Source organism: Chlorocebus sabaeus, chromosome X, assembly GCF_047675955.1.
Source record: "Chlorocebus sabaeus isolate Y175 chromosome X, mChlSab1.0.hap1, whole genome shotgun sequence".
Classification (NCBI taxonomy): domain Eukaryota; kingdom Metazoa; phylum Chordata; class Mammalia; order Primates; family Cercopithecidae; genus Chlorocebus; species Chlorocebus sabaeus.
The window spans coordinates 133,829,809-133,849,821 of NC_132933.1; the positions used below are offsets into that span (position 1 = coordinate 133,829,809).

Sequence of the window (20,013 nt, forward strand, 5' to 3'; positions counted from 1 at the left end):
TCATCCGGGTATGAGGCAATGATGGTCTGGGTATGGAAAAGGGCAGTGAGCATGGGAAGAAGGGACAGACGAGAGCGAGATTAAGGAAGATTAATAATAATACCCTACGGCCAGGCACGGTGGCTCACACCTGTAATCGCAGCACTTTGGGAGGCCAAGGCAGGCAGATCACTTAAGGTCAGGAGTTCGAGACCAGCCTGGCCAACACGGTGAAACCCCATCTCTACTAAAAATACAAAAATTAGCCAGGCGTGGTGGCAGGTGCCTGTAATCCCAGCTACTCGGGAGATTGAGGCAGGAGAATCGCTTGAACCCAGGAGGAGGAGCTTGCAGTGAGCCGAGATCAAGCCACTGCACTCTGGCCTGGGTGACAGAGCGAGACTCTGTCTCAAAATAATAATAATAATAATAATAATACCCCACATTTCTGTATTCGTTTATGGTCTACAGAGTTTATCATTGGAACTGGGATAGAGTAGAGCCTCAGAGGTTAGGCTCAGAAGTCAAACTGTCTTCGTTCAAATCTCAGGTCTACAAGCAATGATCTGTGGGGCCTTGAACAAGTTTTTAAACCTCACCCAGCCTCAGTTTCTCAAGCACTAACAAGGAATGATGTTAATGATATCACCTACCACTTCAGGGTCGAGGAGTCCTTCTCGTGGCATAACTCTGACCCACTCTTCTGCCTTCCTCTTCCACTTTTAAGAACTCATGGACTAGACTGGGCCCACCCAGGTAATCCAGGATAATCGATCCATCTCAGGATCCTCAGTGTTCATCACATTTGCAAAGTTGTTGACTGATTAAATAATAAAGTGTGTTTGAAGTCCTTCATGTGGTAAGCCTGGATCACAGGAAGCATGGATCAGTTTTTGCTATTCCTGTTATGCCATGTACATTCTCTCTTTGAGAATCCTTGCAACAGCCCCATGCTACAATGAGAAGACTGCCCGGGATGCAATGACTAGATATGGAGGTGGGAGTTGGGGATGGGAAGGAGTCAGAAGCAATGGCCAGAGAGTTAGCATCTTGGTTTGTAGACTCGACTCTACTGTTAAAAGTAACTCTTTGTTTCTGAGCTCTTCACTTGACCCCTGTAGGATTTTCTCTCTTGAAGGGTGGTTCCTTGCAACTCATTCTCTATAATTTAGGAAACTGGGTTTCTGAGTATGGTGGAAAGACTAATGGCTCCCCAAAGATGTCCACATCTTAAAATCCCTGGAGCCTGTAAATACGTTACCTTATATAGCAAAAGGAAATTTGCAGGTGTGATTAAAATGAAAGACCATGAGATTATCGTGGACTACTTGGGTGGGCCTAATAGCTCTTAAAAGTGAAGAGGAGTCAGAGTGATGCCACCTGAGAAAGACCTGGCCCTGTCCCATCATGGCTGACTTTGAAGATGGAGGAATGGGGCATGAGCCAAGAAATGTGGAGGGCTTCTAGACTCTGGGAATTGAAGGATGGCCCTCAATTTATTGCTAGCAAGAAAATGAGGACCTTGGTCCTACAACCACAAGAATCTGAATTCTGCTTATCCTGAATAAGCAGGAAATGGATTCTCCCCCGGAGTTTCCAGAAAAGAATGTGGCCTAGCATCATCAGCAGCATTGATTTTAATCTGGTGAGACTCCTACTGACCAGTTCTACTGACCTGCAGAACTCTAAGATAACAATTTTGTGTTTGAAGCCACTAAGTTAATGGTACAGCAGCAACAGCAAACTGGTACTGAAGTTTTCAACTTCAATGTTTGGCTGGTGTTACTGGCAATACTATTGAGTTCAGGAACTGATCAAATGTGGAAATGATGTGGAGTGATGAGGGATGAGTTCTTGGATATACCGAGTTGGAGAAGCAATGACAGCAAGACATTCACATGGCAGTGCTCAAACCACACTTGGCCATGTGGGATTAGAGTTTGGAAGGTAGTGGCAATAACTGAAAAAAAAAAAGTGCCTGGGAGGGGATGTAGGGAAAGAGACTCCATCGATGGGGCCAGTTTCTTAAGTTTCCAGTTCGTCTGGCTCCATTTGGCTTCCATTCTAAGCCAAACTCCTGCTCATCCTAATTGGAATATATGGACTTTGTTTAAAAAAAAAAAATCACTAGGGAGTCGTACTGAGTAAATTTTATAGACACAGCACCATAATTTTATTTATTGACTTAAATTGAGACTTCCATAAATGAATAATGCTTGAAAATTGGCTCTTTGTAGGTTCCAAAGGAAAATCTGAAAATTTTAAATGTTTTTCCTTTCTTTGTTTATGAATCTTTTTAACAATGGAAATGTTTTGTCTCCTAAGAGTGGCATGGAGCTCAAATATATGACTCACTGGATATGACGACCACCTCTTTAAGTTGTAACAAATGGGAAGTGAGTTAGGAAAGGGCCCAAGAGAAACATAAGCTGATCCTCAGGGAAGTGTAAGTCCTGGGGGGATACCTCTAGGTTGGACCAGGAGTGAGGTGGAGCATCATAATGAGAGACAGAAAAAGTGAATACATGTTAGTCACTGAGTAGCTGGGTTCCTAAAGGAAAAAGAAATGCCAAAAGAAAAAAGCAGAGAAGAATCATTTTTAAATATCTAGCTTTAATTTACTAGATTCCCTCCCTTCATCAAAGTAGAGCGCCGTCTTTCCTGTTGGGAGTTACTGAGAGCCCTGTAGGTTTCTTGATGAAAGAGACGGTCCAACCCTTCATCTACTTTTTTTTTTTTTTTTGAAACAGAGTCTGGCTCTGTCACCCAGGCTGGAGTGCAGTGGTGTGATCTCAGCTCACTGCAACATCTGCCTCCTGGGTTCAAGCAATTCTCATGTCTCAGCCTCCCAAGTAGCTGGGATCACAGATGTGCACCACCATACCTGGCTAATTTCTGTGTTTTTAGTAGAGATGGGGTTTCTCCATGTTGGCCAGGCTGGTCTCAAACTCCTGGCCTCAAGCAATCCTCCCGCCTCGGCCTCCTAAAGTGCTGGGATTATAGATGTGAGCCACTGCGCCCAGCCTCGTCTACATTTTGATCAAGTTTCAGCTCTTGATTATAAGCCCACGCCTATCAAACTCAGGGATGGTGGACCAGTTTTGTGAGTTTCCAGAAAAACTTCCTTCTCTGCTCTGGCTCTTCTCTTACGCTTGAGTTGCCCATTTTTTTCTAATAAGTAAGAAAGAGGTGAAATGCAAATCAGCCCCCTGTGTGTACACAGCTCTGGTCAACAGATTTGGCAGTGGAGAAGGTTGGAACTATGGCCATCCACTGGGCAAAATTGTCAGTGATCCACTGGGCAAAATTGTCAGTGAAGCAGTGTTAGCCTCTGTTGCCCCTCAACGTCACTCTCCATCCCTCTTCTCTGGTACCTAACTCTTCCCAGGTGCCTTCATCCTGCTGCCTGCCTTTGCCAGGTGCCTGCCCTTCGTCACTTTACCTGCCCACACTGACAGGTGTCATCCTGAGGGTAGTCCATATTGAATATTGATTTTACCCAGGGCTTTCCCACGTTGCCCAGTGTGGTAGCTCTTTGCTAGATGATCAGATGAATTCACCCAATTCAAATGAACTCATACTAAGATGTGAATGACTGATAACCCCTTAAGTGCTCCAAAATATATTTTTTAAATTAACCCTTTCAGGCTGGGCATGGTGGCTCACACCTGTAATCCTAGCACTTTGGGAGGCCGAGGTGGGTGCTTGAGCCTCAGGAGTTCAAGACCAGCCCTGGCAACATAGTGAGACCCCCGTCTCTACAAAAAATAAAATAAAATAATTAGCTAGGTGTGGTGGTGCATACCTATGGTCCCCAGCTACTCAAGAGGTTGAGGTGGGAGGATGACTTGAGCCTGGGAGGTCCGAGGCTGCAGTGAGCCACAATTGCACCACTGCACTCCAGCCTGGGCAACAAAGTGAGACCCTGTCTCAAAAACAAAATTAACCCTTTAAAAGCTAACTCAACAGACTCTGATTAGTGGAATATTAAAGTAACATGAGAGATATGGAAGAACAGAGACTAAGGAAGAAGTAACTCCAATTAAATTAGGGCACCAAAGCACCTAGCCACTTGCCTACTTTTGCCTTGTTGGCTGCAGGGTAATTGGGGAACTTGGGCACTTATTCAGTCCTGCTTTCAAGCAGAACTATGATTTTAATTATCCCAGAAAACAATCAGTACCCTACCATCATTTCAAGAAAATAGGCTCCTGGAGGTTACCAGGTATGTTTCACTGTTCATTGTTAGTTTGCAAACATACTTACTCTTTCCTATTAATTATATCTCAAGATATCATTGTGAAAATAATTATCCCTTTGTAATTAACTTTTTTTCATGTATAAGATAACACCCCATGTGGGTCAGTGTTTGGGGATGTATCACTCCCAAAGGGTAGTGTAAATTGGTCCAAGTTTTCTCTAGGGCATTTTGCAAACAATATTTGTGGAATTTCTGAAAGAAATAGCCACATATGTATGTAAAAATTTAGCCCAAAGGATTTATTGCAGCATTGTTTGTAATCATGAAAAATCGTACACACCAAAATGCCCATTAAGAGGAAATGTGTTATATAGATAAATGGTACATATAACAATTGAAGTGCTATTCAGCCATCATAGATGGTGTTGTGGAAAACTGATGATATAGAATGACATTCAGGATATATTGTCATAAGAAAAATCAAGTTATAAATATATTTGTGTGATATAATCCTTATACATATACATACATATATACACATATAAACACATGCATATATCTGTATATATGTACATATATATACACACATAGAAAGAGTAATATATACCAACACGTTAATGTCATTTTTCTCTGAGTGGCGAAATTATAGATGGTTTTTATTTTCTTCTTCTTGCTTATCTGTCATTTCTAAAGTTTCTCCAATAAGTATGTATTATTTTCATAGACAGAAATATAGAATTACTTTTCTTTTAAGGGATCTGAGCACTTTCCCCAAATAAATAACTCAGCAGCTCTTGTAGTTTATAAACCCAGAGACATCTGATCTAGCTTAACTCATAAGAAAGAAATGGCTTAATAGATACAACGTCTATGCTCAAAAGCAGCACAGTTAACGGAAGTTTAATTTATGCAAACATACACGTTTACTTTCATACGTTTTTAGGAATATTATCCAACAGCTGACGTTCTTAGTCATCATTTTCAGTTTGAAATTAGCTAAACCATTATATGACAAAATAGATGAAGCACCACCAACAGTTCAAAATTGGAAAGATTGCCTCACCAAAGATAGGTCTCTGTAGAGAATTAAAAAGGATTGATTAGGCTGTTGAAAATAATAGTAAATTAACATACTGCCCTCTTTTGGTAGCTATTTGTAATTCAGCTTACGTTCACTGCCATTAAAGATGTTAATCTCCTACAAATGTGTGCATAAATTAAACTAATTATCTTATTTTTAAAAATAAATTTTATTGTGCACATTTGAGGTTTATAACATGATGGGATGGAGTACACAGGGATAGTAAAATTGTTACAGTAGTGAGGCTGATAAACATTCACATACTTTTTTTAGTGACATGAGTAGCTAAAACCTACTTATTTGACAAAAAATCCTTAATATAATTGTATTGATTTTAGTCCTCATGAAACTAATTCTGAATCACCTCTTTTCCTCAACAGAAGATACTGATAATTCCAGTTTGTCACCACCACCTGGTAAGTTTTTTTTTTTTTTTAGAACTCTGGGGAATTTCAGGAAAATGGGGAATTTCAGGAAAATATTATTCTACAAGTTCTCTATGAAACATGGCATGTAGTCAGGTACAACAAAATTATTTTTCTCCAAGAAGCTTAATTAGGTCATTAAGCCTACACCTGAAAAATCAATAGCCAGCGTAGACCAGAGGACAGCCATATTGATCCATCCATATTGCTGGACAAAGCCAGGCAACAAATCACAGGAGACTAAATTGCTAGTTTTCATTACAGTGATTACTTAAGTTCATCAGTTATTTTTAGTATTCTAGTTCACAAGTCTCTTGAAGAGTATCAGGAACATAAACATGCCAGATGTTTTTACATTTAAGGGAGGAGATGAGATGTTCACTTAAATATACACCCTCAGTACCTCCACCAAAAGGATATTTTTCACTAGGATTCTAAGGGCTTAGCACTCACTAGAATGGGAAGGCAAATACATTAGAACCCAGATTGGCAGGAGCCTGGAACAGAACCCGAACTCGAGACTGCTAGCTGGAATGGGACCTTGGGGATAAAGAGACCCAGCCCTGTCCCTTAGTTGATGAGATAATGCAGCCTGGAGTGACTGAGGAACTTCTCTAAGATCACATAGCTCCATGTCACACAGAGGCAGCACATGGCTTCTCTGACTCCTACTTCTGTACTCTTTCGGGTACACCATCTATTCCAGAACAATCTTTTATGATGGGGAGTGAGTCAACTCGCATTCGTTCTATAGTTGTGTGCAAATGAGCTTCTACTGTTATTGATTCATTATTTAAATCCAATTAATTACAATAGCTGTACTTCTCATGCACTGCTATGTATCTGGAAGTCTTCAGACATCTCCTCGTTCTCCTCTCAATCTTGCAGCATAGGAAATATTCGTGTTATAGATGAGAAAACTGGGGCTTGGGGAGGATAAAACATGCTCATGTTCATACATTCTCTGGAGCCAGACGACTGGAGTTGTAATTTGGCCACCACCTTCCTGCCTTCATTGCTAGCTGTGTGGTTTTGGGCTACTTCCTTTAACCGTTCCATGCCTCAGTTTCCTCTCCTGTAAATTGGGGAGAATAATAGTACCTGCTCGTGGGGTAGTTGTGAAGATGGAATGAGATAACACATGTGCCAGGCACAGTGTAAACCCTTGGTAAGTAGTAACTATTATTTTTATAAGTTTTTGAGTAATGGGGCAAAGATTCAAACCCAGGACTGCAGGCCTCCAAAGTCCAAGCTCTTTTGATCTCGCCAATTTGCCCCCTAGTTGTTAAGCTTCTAGGGCACAATGAACCACTATATTTTTCTTCCAGCAGAATAGTCCTCAGCAAACTGAATCATGGTGATATCTGCAAAACCTTGTTTGCATAGAATAGGGAATGGGGCTCTGGGGGGACACACTGGGTCTAGTCACAGCCTGGGTTCTAGGTGCCCTGGGAGAGAGCAGTGCAAACTGGAAGAGCCAGTGTAGCATCAAGGGATGGATGGGCAGCCACGCCCAGCGGTCTCTTCTTTGCACAGTGTCGTCATTCATCAACATTCGCAAGAATTAATAGTCATTCCTTAAAAACTAGTTGTGGCCAATTATTTTGTTCTGTCCCAAGAGCAAAAAGGATTCTGTATCTACGCTTTGAATCTTATTGCTCAGGAACTGTCTTACTTCTCAAGAAATATCCTTGGTAATTTAAGAAATAAATAAATGTAGTAAATGACAAAATATGGAAACAATAATGTGGACAGACCATTTGTGTGTGTTTCAGCCAACACATGAGCAGTCTAAAACAGGCCAGCCAAAGTGCCTTGACGCACCCAAATTTTGTCCATACCAGCTGGAAATCAGGCTCCCTACTGCAAAACTTACTTTAGTTATAAAATGTTTGTGTTTGCTTTTCCCATGTTTAGGTAGAGGTCAAGCCATTGGATCTTTTAAATATTTAAATATGTAAAATGTATGTAGTAGATTGACTTCTTAGCTTAAGTGGAGTCATTCCACAGGAAATTTATCACTTGATTAATTGCCTTAATAGCAGCCATATTTTAAAATAACTTGCCAGGAAATCTGGTTAGGTAGTACAGTATTGAGTGGTAGCAATTTTTTTAATCCTAAATTTACTGTGGGAAGATTTGCTAGGCATCATTATAACAGAATGGCACCAGCGTGCCAATATATTTCATGATTGTAATTCAGTAAGATATTTAAAATGTTTTCTAGAATGCTCTGGCTGAAAAAATTTTAAAGTAGTATTTCTTGTATTTTGGTCTGGTTCCTAATCTTATTTCTATAACATTCCATAAGTAGTTAGCAAGCTTTGTGGTCAGGGGTCTCAGGTTCACTCATTTTGGGTTCTTTTTCTACAATTCTCTGATTAAATTTTATACTCACTGAGCGCTTATGGGACATGCAGATTTAACTACATCTTGGTCTGCTAGTGTGTTTTCTACTTCTTTTCATAATTATATCTCAAAAGTTTTAATTCTTTAAAATTTGACAAATAATTGTTTCAAAGTATTTATTTAATTTTTTTTTTCTCCTGCAGCTAAATTATCTGTTGTCAGTTTTGCCCCCTCCTCCAGTGGTACTCCAGGCAAGATTTTGAAAAAATTTAAACCTAGATTTAGTCCAATTTGTTAAAGTTTTGTTTTAATTATATCTTTGTATTGTTTTTCTCCTCGGGACAAAAAGAGGTTGAAACAACAAGCCTCAATGGTAAGAATTTTTCTGAAGCAAGTGAAAATTGATAATCCTTAATATGAATATAAGTGTAATGAATGGTGTTGAAGGTTTCCATTTCTAAATTATTTCTGAATACATCGAGTAGTTTCAAATAACCCAAAACAAAAACCCAAAACAAAACTTGTCAACCCTGGAGAGTGACCTAAACTTTCTGGTTAAATGATAACATTCTTACAGTCATGGAGGGAAGAGAGCCGTCCACCACTCTAATTGTTAGCTTAAAAAGAAAAGAAATATCGATCACATTTTGAATTCTCCATTCCTTTGCTGTCCAACACAATGCCAACAAGTTTTACATGACAGATTGTTTAAATGTGAAAAGCACATCCAGTAATTCAATATGATTCAGCATGGATTTGGAGGCACAGCATGTTCAAAGATAGCCTTTTTATAGATGATTTGATCAATTTTTAAATAGTATGAAATGGAAAACAAAATGGCTTCCCCATCATGCTAGAGAAAAGGGCAAAGAAGTGGGCTGTATTCAAGGCACGGGAACAGAGCAGTACATTCTGTTCCCTCCAATAAGTGAACAGAATGGGTAGACAGCCTTCCTTCCATCTTATTGTGATGAAACCCCAACGCTTTTCACAAGCCCTTGGTTAAAATCAAATCTCACCATGTGGTTGGTGGTTAAGGAACTAAACAATCATAGATGCAGCTCATACTGATTGAAACTGGTTTAAATTCATATTTGGCCCAATGGGAAGGGACGGATGTTATCATTTTTATGTGCAGTTACCTCTCACAGTGAAAATAATATCTTCAATTTAGCTTTGGTGCAGTTTTTGGATCCCATTGTGTGTGTGTGTGTGTGTGTGGGTGTGTACCATGTTTTAAGTATGATCATGTAATAAATGCCTTTTGGTTTTTTCCTAAAATTTCATCCAGAATGATAAATTCTAGAATGATTTGGATTTAAAGAAATGCCAATAGAATAGATTTTAAATTGGATTTTAAATCAAACAGGATCCAAATGAGATTTTCTTAAAAGTTAGTCGAATATAATGGTCATTTACTCCAAATTTAAGCTAGAATTATTTTAAATTGCTTTATAGGAGTGTACCGCTGGTAAAAATGTATTATGCATCCACAGGTCTATATGTTAAAATCAGTATTAATGTTGGAAATATCATATCCCTTAGGGACTTTCATTATAATAGGAAAAAAAGGGACAAAATAGTAAACAACATAGATGAGTTTATTCAAATCTAATGGTTACGGGAGTGTTGCTGAGTGTTTAGACATGTAACTTGCATTTGAATCAATGAACATTTGCTCAGGAATTGTCTCCAGGGGTTGGAGAATGGAGTAATGAGACGATGGGTAGCAAAAACATTTAGTAGTGTCAGTTGGCTTTTGCAAAACTAACTTCTCCCAGATTTGGGGAAAAGGGAAATGTTTAAGGAACCTTGGAAGACACACATGTTTATAAACCATGCCAGTAGTTATGCTAATTTTTATAATTTTATTTCAGATGTTACTTTAAGCTTACCCCCTTTAAACAAAACAGGTAATATCAAGTGATTTCTAAATGTAATAGCTTCTTCTGCAGCCTCTTGAGTTTCTTGCTTGTGCGGTCTACTGGGTTACTAAAGAGTTTCTTTTGTCTCCTTGCCCTCTTTCCTGTGCCTTCAACCACTGATTTATGACCCCTTTTACTTTGACATTGAACTATAATTCTGTCACCACACTCCCAAACCTCCAAATGATGGCCATAGCACTCCATTTAAAATAGCATGTATTATTTTTGTGATTATAATAGTGATACATATTAGCTCATAAAAATGGAGAATGTAGAGAAATACAAAGAAGAAAATACAAATCATCTTTAATGTTACTTTCCTAAGACTATGACTGTTAACAATTTGGTCTATTTCCATTCAGTATCATTTATACATATATTTATATACATATACTCTTATATCCTTTGCAAAATACTCATAATTTACATAGATTTTTGTATCTTGCCCTTTTGACTTAATATTACATTAGAAGTATCTTCCAGTGTCCCTTACTATTATGACTTGATAATATTCCATTTTATACCATATGTTGAACTTTAAAGTTGTTTCTATCTTTTTAATAGAAGTTATTGCAATGAACATTCTGGTGCCAACATCTTTGCATTCATTTCTTATTTCTGTAGGATACATTCCAGAGATTACAATATGCAAGGATTGCATTCTAAGGGTCATCAGTAAGACTATTGTAAGACCCTTGATACTACTGCTCAATTACCTTCTAGAAAGGTTGTGCCCAGCGACATTCCTGTCTGCAGTGGATGAGAATGTCTGTGTCACTGTACCTTTGCTGAGACTGTATCATATATTATTAAATCTTTCTCTCAACTCTTAGGTTTTATTTTTCATTCATGATTATTAGTGGAGTTAAACATTTTTACCCCAGAGCACTTTAGTTACCAAAACCAGAAGTTCATTTCACAGTTGTATTTTGCTTGCTCTGAAAAGGAAACTGTCAGGGCAAACAAAATAATATATTTAAAAGATTCTTAATGACAATGTGAAATGCTATCAGCCTTCATAATTGCCACCCACCATTGCTCATGGGCCACATATTGAAACCCGACAGTTTCAGAAACCTCATTTGTGTGTCTTTGTTACTGATGAGTTTCTGCCAGGATAACATCATCATTCTTAAGAGTGTCTCCAATCTCTGAGCTTGGCCTTTTCTTCAGAATTTGCCCATTCACCCTAGGTGACAGAGCTTCGATGCAAATCTATGCCCTGAACACAGCCTCTTTCCATTGGCCATTTTTATAGCAAAGATTTCTGTACCCAGTTCTCCATCATCTGGGGAATGAACCATGAGCTCTGTCCCCAAAATGTGTTTGGAAGACATTTCTAAAGTTTGCTCCTTCGGGGCATGTTAATATTTGCCTGTGAGTCACACACTTTGAACAGTCCTGGTTCTGCTGTGGGCATGTTATGTGACTGTATATAGGTGGATGATCTCGACTTCTCTGAGAATAGCATTCTCCATCGATACAATGGGGATAGTATTATGTTAACTCCTAAAGCAAGACACTTGATTGTATAATAGCAATACTTTACATCCCATGTGTACTGTTTCACATTAATTTTTATTCTGAATCTCCTGCTCTCTACAATCTATCAACTGAAGGTCCGATAGTGGCTTAATTCTACATATCTGAAGTGTAAGTCCACATCATTTGTCTTGCAGCAGTGCATGGAAACTAAAGTAGAATTACACAAGCAGTGGGATGTGTAATGGGTGTGATCTAACTGCGTAAACATGGAACTCCAACTCCCAGACTCACCCTGTGCCAATGCTATAGGATCCGTGGATGCGGTTCCTGTTCATTCTGTTGCTGAGATGACTGATAGTGTCTTAAAGGTGTCAACAGTGTGACTTTTTTTTTTTAGCACTTCACTAAAATGATACTCATGGCAAATTGTTTTTTAAAAACAAGCAACAATTCTTCTCTAATATTTAAGTTGTTTCTTTGCAGAAAAAACTAAAATCACTATAGTAAAAACCTTCAATGCATCAGGTATGACTTATTATCAATATCAAGACTTTCTTTTTTTATAACTAAAGTAAAATTAAACAAATGGCTGGTGTTTATAATTTCTTTCTCTTTTTTCCAATCTTTTCAAGATAAAATCTGATCTTAATGAATAGATGTGTATGCACTGGGTACCTGAAATTGTTCTAGGTGTTTGGGGTTATATAGTAATGATCAGACACAGAGCCCACCCTCAAGAATCTTCTAGTCTATGGGTGGAGACAAGGCAAACAAATAGATAACTAACATGAACATGCATGCAGATAAAGGCAATGATTATACAAGTATTACTGACATGGTTAAGAGGCATAGGAGTAGAGGGAGATGCAATTAATGAAAAAGTTAGAGGAATGAACCTCAAATTTTGTTTTTCCTGAGACAAGGTCTCACTCCGTGGCCCAGGCTACAGTGCAGTGGCGCGATCATAGCTCACTGCAGCCTCAACCTCCTTGGCTCAGGCGATCCTCCCACCTCCGCCTCCTGAGTAGCTGGGACTGCAGGCTTGTGCCATCAAGCCCTGCTAGTTTTTGTATTTTTTGTAGAAACAGGATTTTGCCACATTGCCCGGGCTGGTCTCAAACTCCTGGGCTCAAGTGATCTGCCTGCCTCAGCCTCCCAGAGTGCTAAGATTACAGGCCTGAGTCACTGCACCTGGCCAAATTCTTTTTAAATCCAAGAAAATGTGTACTTTTTAAGTTTCTGATACAAGACTACACACACAAGACATGCTTGACAAAGGCTTGATTTCAAGTAGGGGTTGGCAAACTATCACCAATGGGCCAAATCGGGCTCACTGCCTGTTTTTGTGAATAAAGTTTTATTGGAACACTACTATGCCCCTTTGCTTACATATTCTCTATAGCTATTTTTCTGCTGCATAAAACATGAGTAGTTGCAACAGAGACCATACGACCCACAAAGCTTAAATATTTACTATCTGACCCTCTAGAAAGTTTTCTCACTCATGATTTAAGGAATGACCTGTGGCCATGTACATAAAGGAGATTACAGATGAGAACCCTAGCAATAGGTAAAACAAATTATCAGTATGAATGAACAGCAAGAAGACACACATCACTGGAAATGGAGGTGCAGCTAAAATTTAGAAAAAGATGAGATGATCGAATGAAAAGTTTAGTAAGTAATACAGCAATGGTTTAAAGGACATTTAAAGCATAACTACCCATTATAGAATCTATAAATTCTATATTTGCATAGTATATATGTTATAGTGAGTTCTATCTATAAGCAAGTATATTTGCTTATAGACAGAAGAAGAAATGAAATCTTTCTCTTGGTGTGGGTAACACTGCTTTGGAACAATATAAAAATCTACAGATCTGGTAATTTGGGGTACCTAAATTTAATTTGCTCACAAAACAAAACTCATAGCTACAGGCATCTTCGCTAAAGCATGATGCCTATATATCAATAAATCACACTAGTAGAAACCATATCACATGCACTAACTCAAATTATAATTTTAATTTGTACCCAAACTAGTTTTCTCATAGAAATGAACTAAGGATTCCTAATGTGCAATGGAAATAAACTAGCAATTGGGCATTGCACACATAATTCTGACCAAACAAGACCTAACAAGGAGACATAAATATTTCTTAAAATAACAAGTTTTTCCCTTGGCAGTTGGTTTAATACATTATCAGCATTTGCTCCTCCCATGTACTATGGATCTCTGATGCTTTGCCAAAAGGATGCAATTAATAAAGGAAGGCTTTTTAGAGAAGTAAACCTTGAGTTCTTTTCAAATTGAAGAAGAGATATACTTCTCCTCTCACCAAAGGAGAAAGTGTTTCTCAGGTTAATACATATAAAGTTTTGGTTCTGATGCTCATTTTATCTCCCAATCATCTCTGTCTCCTTTGTATGCCTGTGTGGTCTGTTGTCCTGGTCATCACTCCATTTTGCCCTCACTAATACATAAATTTAAAAATGCTTTTATTTACTGGCTAGTATCATCCACTAGATTGTAAGCTCCTTGAGGGCAGGATCTATATCTGGAAACTCCCAAAGCCTGTAGAATATGGTTAATGCTCAGCAAATATGTTTTGAATTTTGTAGATTTGCCCATGAAACAATATTATGACATTAATGTTATTTCATACATACATTTGCATAAAGAGCTAGGATTAACATTAGAGTGTTCATAGACTCTCCTACCTAGGAAAAGAAGGAGGATCTATGATTAAGGGCCATTCCATTTAAAGTCTCTACTTGGTTTGTGTTCATGGTGCTCTGTTTATACTGAACAGGAGAGGGATTAATTGGGAAGGAGACAAAAATTTTAGGGAGGAGTTGAGGGTCAGATATTGACATACTAAAGATTAGTAAAGAATTAAGTTCCATAGCTGACCAACCAACAAATGAAAACTCATTTCTTTAGTCTTTGTGGAATTCATCCAGCCAATTAAATCCAGCTTATAATATTGCTGGTCCATATTTGATGCCTACATTTATGAATTCTCTTGACATTGCAGCACATAAACACAAGCATTGACATGCTTAACCGGCTGGGTTGTGTTTTCTTTGCAGGCGTCAAACTCCAGAGAAATATCTGCAATTTGTCATCTATTTGCAATGACTCAGGTTAGTTCTTGTGTACATTATACATTACCAGATAAATTTCCTCCATAGAGATAAATGGTTTGCTTTCTTCTCTTTTGAGTATGTGGTATGTGCCTCTTGGATCTGCTTCTTTTCATGCCACCTGGCTACTAGGAGTCCCTAATAAAAACAAAACAAATTTTATATCTGGCTGAAATTATCTTCCCGTTGCCTAGTGAGAAGATGGATTAACTTCCTTAATATGAGACATAAAGCTCTATAATAAATATTTTTCATTATAGTTTTAAATCCATAACTAATACCCTTAGAATTAATTCATGAACATAATTAATAAAGACATTAATAATTATTGAAAGTCACTTCTTATATAGAAATCTGTCAAGCTTTTCCATAGGGCCTTAAGTATTAGAGCTTAGAAACAGGATAACGTCTTGCTAAGAATAAACAGATCAGCCTGTTGAATGTTGAAAACTCATGTACACCTAGTTTAAGTGGATGCTAATTCCAGCAGTGTCCATAGTGTATTTTGCCATCTCTAACTAAGACCATTTGCTATTTTTAAAAATTGAGATGGAAATCTCTTGAGAACATGCTATTTTTGAAATGGGAATATTTTCCCTTCTGCCATGGGCCAGACAGAATAAAACAACTTTTCTCACCTTGGTTTGGCTCCCTGGGCTCCCTTTCTTGTTAAAACCAATGAAAACAAATATGAAAAACAGAAAAATATGGTGTGGCAGGTCAGAATTGGCCAGAGATCATGAGAAGTGAGAAGAGGAAGTTAACTAGGTATTTTATGATATGAAAGTCTTATTGTGATTATAGTAATAAGCAATCATTACAGGAATGTTTTCTTTATTCCATTCCTTTTAACAGTTTAATAATTTGTGTGAAAAACATAGGTAACAATTTCAAGTAAAATAAGGTTGGATAAATTAGAAAACAAGAAAACATCCTATTAAAAAATGTTTCACAAACACTTTCTATTGTGTGAATACAAGATTTGCTTATTTTTCTGCTGATACTACATTCTAGGTAGAATATAGGAGGAAAATATTAGCTGGTGTTGATTAAAGGAAACAAAGTGTTGGATACATTTCATTTTCGTATATTGTATAACCCTCTTCTCTTTTCCTCCTCCTTCTCACCCTACTCTCTGAGTCTTCAGTTTACCGAATTCCCCATAATGTCATTATTTTTGTGCTTCATTTATGTTTTGGGCTGGTGACTAATGTCTAGTTCAGTGTTGTGTCTACATGATGTTTGATAACTGTTTGAAAATTGAACATGTAGTTTAAAAAAAAAAAAAAAACTGGTCATCTTGAATAGCAGATGCCAGAAAGCTGGTTGGAGTAATGTTTTCCCCAATTAAGGGACTGAATTGACCATTGGTTTTAGTGTCGGTGAAAACAACCTCATCAGGGTTTTTGGCACCGGAAACCCCATGGTACCCTGCCAGAAACTAGAAACCTTCACTTCTTGCAGGTTCCAATCTGGGTTCATTAAGGAAAATGGAGGCTGACGAAGAAAATGGGAGCTGACCAAGAGTCAGGCTGATAGTCAGAAGGTGGTGGCTTCCTGGTTGCTCTGCTACCACTGTGCTCCCAGCACATTTATGAAACTCAACATTCATTCAATAAGCATGTGAGGCAGAGATGTTGTGGGTGTTGGCACCCACGTACACAAACACACAATTTAAATAATCCTTTAAAAGCTAAGATTTTAAAAAATGGATAAGTAATTCTATGCAGATATCAAATATCTTTTAATAATTACATACTGTATGAATTGAAATTTCAGTATCGATATGTGGAAACTGAGGTTCTCAGTAGAAGAGTTGCTGAAATAGATCATGTTAAACACTGGTCTAGTGCTTTCTTGGCCATTTTTAAGCAGGAATCAGTTGTTGTACTTTGGGGTACAATAAAAGATGATGAGAAGAGGAGGCCTTCTAGCTCAGGGGTTGGCAAACTATCAGCCATAGTCCAAATATGGCCTGTTTTTGTAAATAAAGTTTTATTGGAACACAGCCCATGCCTGTTCATTTATGTATTGTCTATGGCTGCTTTCACGCTACAATGGCAGAGTTGGGTAGTTATAACATAGACCATATGGCCTGCAAACCCTCAAATATTGACTACTTGCTCAATCACCAAAAACATTGGCTGAGCTCTGGCTCTAGTTTATGTGATATCCTTGCCCTATTGCTCACAAGGCCAGTTTGGGGTTCCTATAGATCAAGCTTGTTCAACCGCGGCCCATGGGCCACATGGAGCCCAGGACAGCTTTGAATGTGGCCCAACACAAACTCGTAAACTTTCATAAAACATTATGAGATTTATGCATGGCCCTTTTTTTTTTTTTTTTTTTTTTTTAGCTCATCAGTTGTCGTTAGTGTATTTTATATGTGGCCCAAGACAATTCTTCTTTCAATGTGGCCCAGGGAAGCCAAAAGATTAGACACCCCTGCATATAGATTATGAAGTGCACACCATGTCTTTCTGTTTAGGAGTCTCTATTTTATTTGTTTCCAGATAGAGTCAAAGGCCCCAGGAATAAAATTTCTTAACAAGGGGGCAAGTTTTCTCTTTCTGAATTCCCACATAAAATTTACAGTTCATATTTTCTGAAAATTACATTGATAATAGTTGAGTAACTTACTGACAGAGTAACTGTGAATAAAAACAATTTGATGAAACCTTATAATTTGATAATATTTTTGTATGTGGTATTAATCCTCAAGCTATGAAGATACAAGTGTCAAATATCTTTTTGAAATTTTATTTTTAGCATTTTTTAGAGGTGAGATCATGTTTCAATATGATAGAGAAAGCACCATTCCCCAGGTAAGTTTTAAAGATTTTTCTTACTGCAATCTTAAAAGGCAAATTCACATGTATTTAAACATTTGTTTGAGGTTCAGATTATTTATGATATTTGGTATATTTATTGTTATGACCAAATTTAAATAAAATATGTTAATTGAGTCCCTAGCTTTGTAGAGAGGGCTTTAATTCATAATAATCATGGTATTTTGTTAATAACTATATTTTAGTTTTCAATAGGCTTGCTGCTGAATAAGAATGTTAAGATGATGCAGTTCTACTGCCAGTTAAAATTGTAAATTATATTAGAAACTCCTAGCAACAAGAAATATATGTATTGAATCTAAGAATAATATTCTGAATGTGATTCTCTTCGCCCCATGGGGGATTCTGATGCAGTGGTATCAGCCTTCCCAAGCCCTAGATTGGTTCAGAGGATCCCAGCCAAATGTGGTTCATTCATTCAATGACTATTTCTGAGTGCCTACTATGTGCCAGGCAATGAACTGGTTGCTAGAAATACAGCGATGGCTGCTATCAAGTTTTCCTTTTTACATTGGGGTCTGTTACTTAGATCCAGGACCTTTTGTGACGAATGTTGATAGTGTTCTTTGAGGGGAACTGTTGAAATGAAGAAAGACAGAAATCAGCACATCAGAGTTGCTGACTTAGAATACTTTTTAAAGAAAACATAGAACAAAAACAGGCTCAGCCAATACGGATTAACTTTTGAGAACCACTTTTTGCCCTCCCTTTTTTGTAAAACTGCAACTTGATCATTAGATAGACAATGTTCCTTGCATTTAGGAGTCAGTCTTTGGGGTATAGTTATTTGAGTGGCTGATAAAACTGAAGAACAACTTATTGTTAGAGAGTGAAAAAACAGTGTTTGTTATATTCTTAATGATTTTGTGCTTCTAACAGAATCAACATATAACAAATGGCACCTTAACTGGAGTCCTGTCTCTAAGTGAATTAAAGTGAGTAATCTGCCATTGGATTTGAAACTTCAGACATCAACTACGGAAGGATACTTTTTGAGTCATATTTGCTATTGAAAACTGAGAATGGGAAAGAGACCAGCCCAAAGGTTATAGAGCCAACTGATTCTTCACTTCCTTGCAGATTAACCATAATCACATCAACTATTATCCCCATGAGGATCGTTGATGCTCTGAAGTTATATAACAGCTTCATTTGAATTAGCATTTGAGTTTTAATGATTTGGTATCCAGCATGGTTGAAAGAGGAGTCCAAATATATGATTTGTTGATGCTTTCATGAAGCATCAGTGATTCATAAGTCAGAGAAAAGTCTTTGTTAAGTAGACCCAGGTTTACAAGGACAAGCACAGACAATGAGAAATGCATTACAAACAGATGCCCCTTGCCCAGGTGCAGTGGCTCACCCCCGTAATCCCAGCACTTTGGGAGGCCAAGGCAGGTGGATCACCTGAAGTCAGGAGTTCAAGACCAGCCTGGCAAATATGGTAAAACCCCATCTCTACTAAAAATACAAAAATTAGCTGGGCATGGTGGCGGGCGCCTGTAATCCCAGCTACTCGGGAATCTAGTTAAAGAATTCATCCCTGTTTGAGAACTACCGCCTTTGAGTGAATTCTTTAACTAGATTCCTCTCATCACAACTTCATGTGAAGCTCTGCCACTTTGAAGAAATGAAAGCGTGGTTGGAGTGCGATTGGAGGAGAGGAATGAGAGAATTTCCTAAGGGGGAGTTGTGAGGAGGGGAAGGCAGTGTTGGAGAGGGCCAGAGAGGGCAGGACCAGGTCAGTGGGAGATAGGGTAAGGAAGAAATCAGAGGCACAGGGTCCCCAGGGTAAGTGGCCTGCCCCTCTCAGAAATTTTTGCCTGGGGCCAGCTTTCCCTCTGACCCTCTGCCAGAAGAAACTGCCTGAGGTTGTAGTAGCCTCATGAATAACAAAATTGTCCAATCATAATTTATATCTCACTTTTGGCTAGAACTGACATAGCTCCCGTCTGGTTGGTTTCCCTTGTCATATAAATAATTTATTTTCTTGCCACATAGGACTCTCTTATACTCTCTGTTTCTTCAAAGTGAACACCATAAGCAACGTATACTATGTGCTTGATTTAATTGCTAAAATCTAACATGTTTTGAATTTAATATCACTGATGATCTCCTTAATGTCAATTTCTCTCATTTTGTTACAGACGCTCAGAGCTCAACAAAACTCTGCAAACCCTAAGTGAGGTAATCATAGTGCACCCTGTAGCTTGTTTAAAATTATTGTTATGATTTGGGGGAAAGCATAGGGTTCTGCATTCCTGGGAGATATGTATTCAAATTCTTCCAAATTTGTTGTGTAAGAGAATGAATGGACTAGTTTTTTTATTCCAAAAATCAGAACTAGAAGTAATGGGTAGACATTACAAGGAGGTAGATTTTCCTTCATGTAACACCAAGAGTTTCTTAAAATATAAACTCCAGGAAAATGAGCTTCCTTGTGTAATAGTGACCTCACGGAGATTGTATGGCCTGAAGAGCGTTGATGATATGCCGGGAATCTGATAGGAATGTGAAATGGACAATCCCTAAGGGCTCTCATGATTCTAAAATTCTGTGATTAGCCTTGGGT

At 38.1% G+C, this 20,013-nt stretch overlaps 1 protein-coding gene and 1 long non-coding RNA gene across 12 annotated transcripts in view; one reads left to right on the top strand and one right to left on the bottom strand.

Moving 5' to 3' along the window:
• Positions 1-20,013, top strand: part of ADGRG2 (adhesion G protein-coupled receptor G2) — a 132,514-nt gene that overhangs the window by 77,772 nt on the left and 34,729 nt on the right. For 4 of the 11 annotated variants that reach the window (XM_007991207.3, XM_073013853.1, XM_007991193.3 and 1 more), the window contains 9 exons: positions 5,642-5,677; positions 8,239-8,286; positions 8,385-8,408; positions 9,913-9,948; positions 11,929-11,970; positions 14,539-14,592; positions 17,362-17,417; positions 18,321-18,376; positions 19,589-19,628. In XM_007991207.3, the coding sequence (XP_007989398.3) occupies positions 5,642-5,677; positions 8,239-8,286; positions 8,385-8,408; positions 9,913-9,948; positions 11,929-11,970; positions 14,539-14,592; positions 17,362-17,417; positions 18,321-18,376; positions 19,589-19,628 (392 nt within the window). The remainder of the gene's footprint in view (positions 1-5,641; positions 5,678-8,238; positions 8,287-8,384; positions 8,409-9,912; positions 9,949-11,928; positions 11,971-14,538; positions 14,593-17,361; positions 17,418-18,320; positions 18,377-19,588; positions 19,629-20,013) is intronic. The other 7 variants (XM_007991210.3, XM_007991200.3, XM_007991198.3 and 4 more) reach the window with 6 other exon arrangements.
• The window catches only part of LOC103231678 (uncharacterized), a 63,282-nt gene that overhangs the window by 3,730 nt on the left and 39,539 nt on the right, over positions 1-20,013 (bottom strand). The window contains exon 2 of the long non-coding RNA XR_005236376.2: positions 14,621-14,730. This is a non-coding gene — a long non-coding RNA (uncharacterized lncRNA). The remainder of the gene's footprint in view (positions 1-14,620; positions 14,731-20,013) is intronic.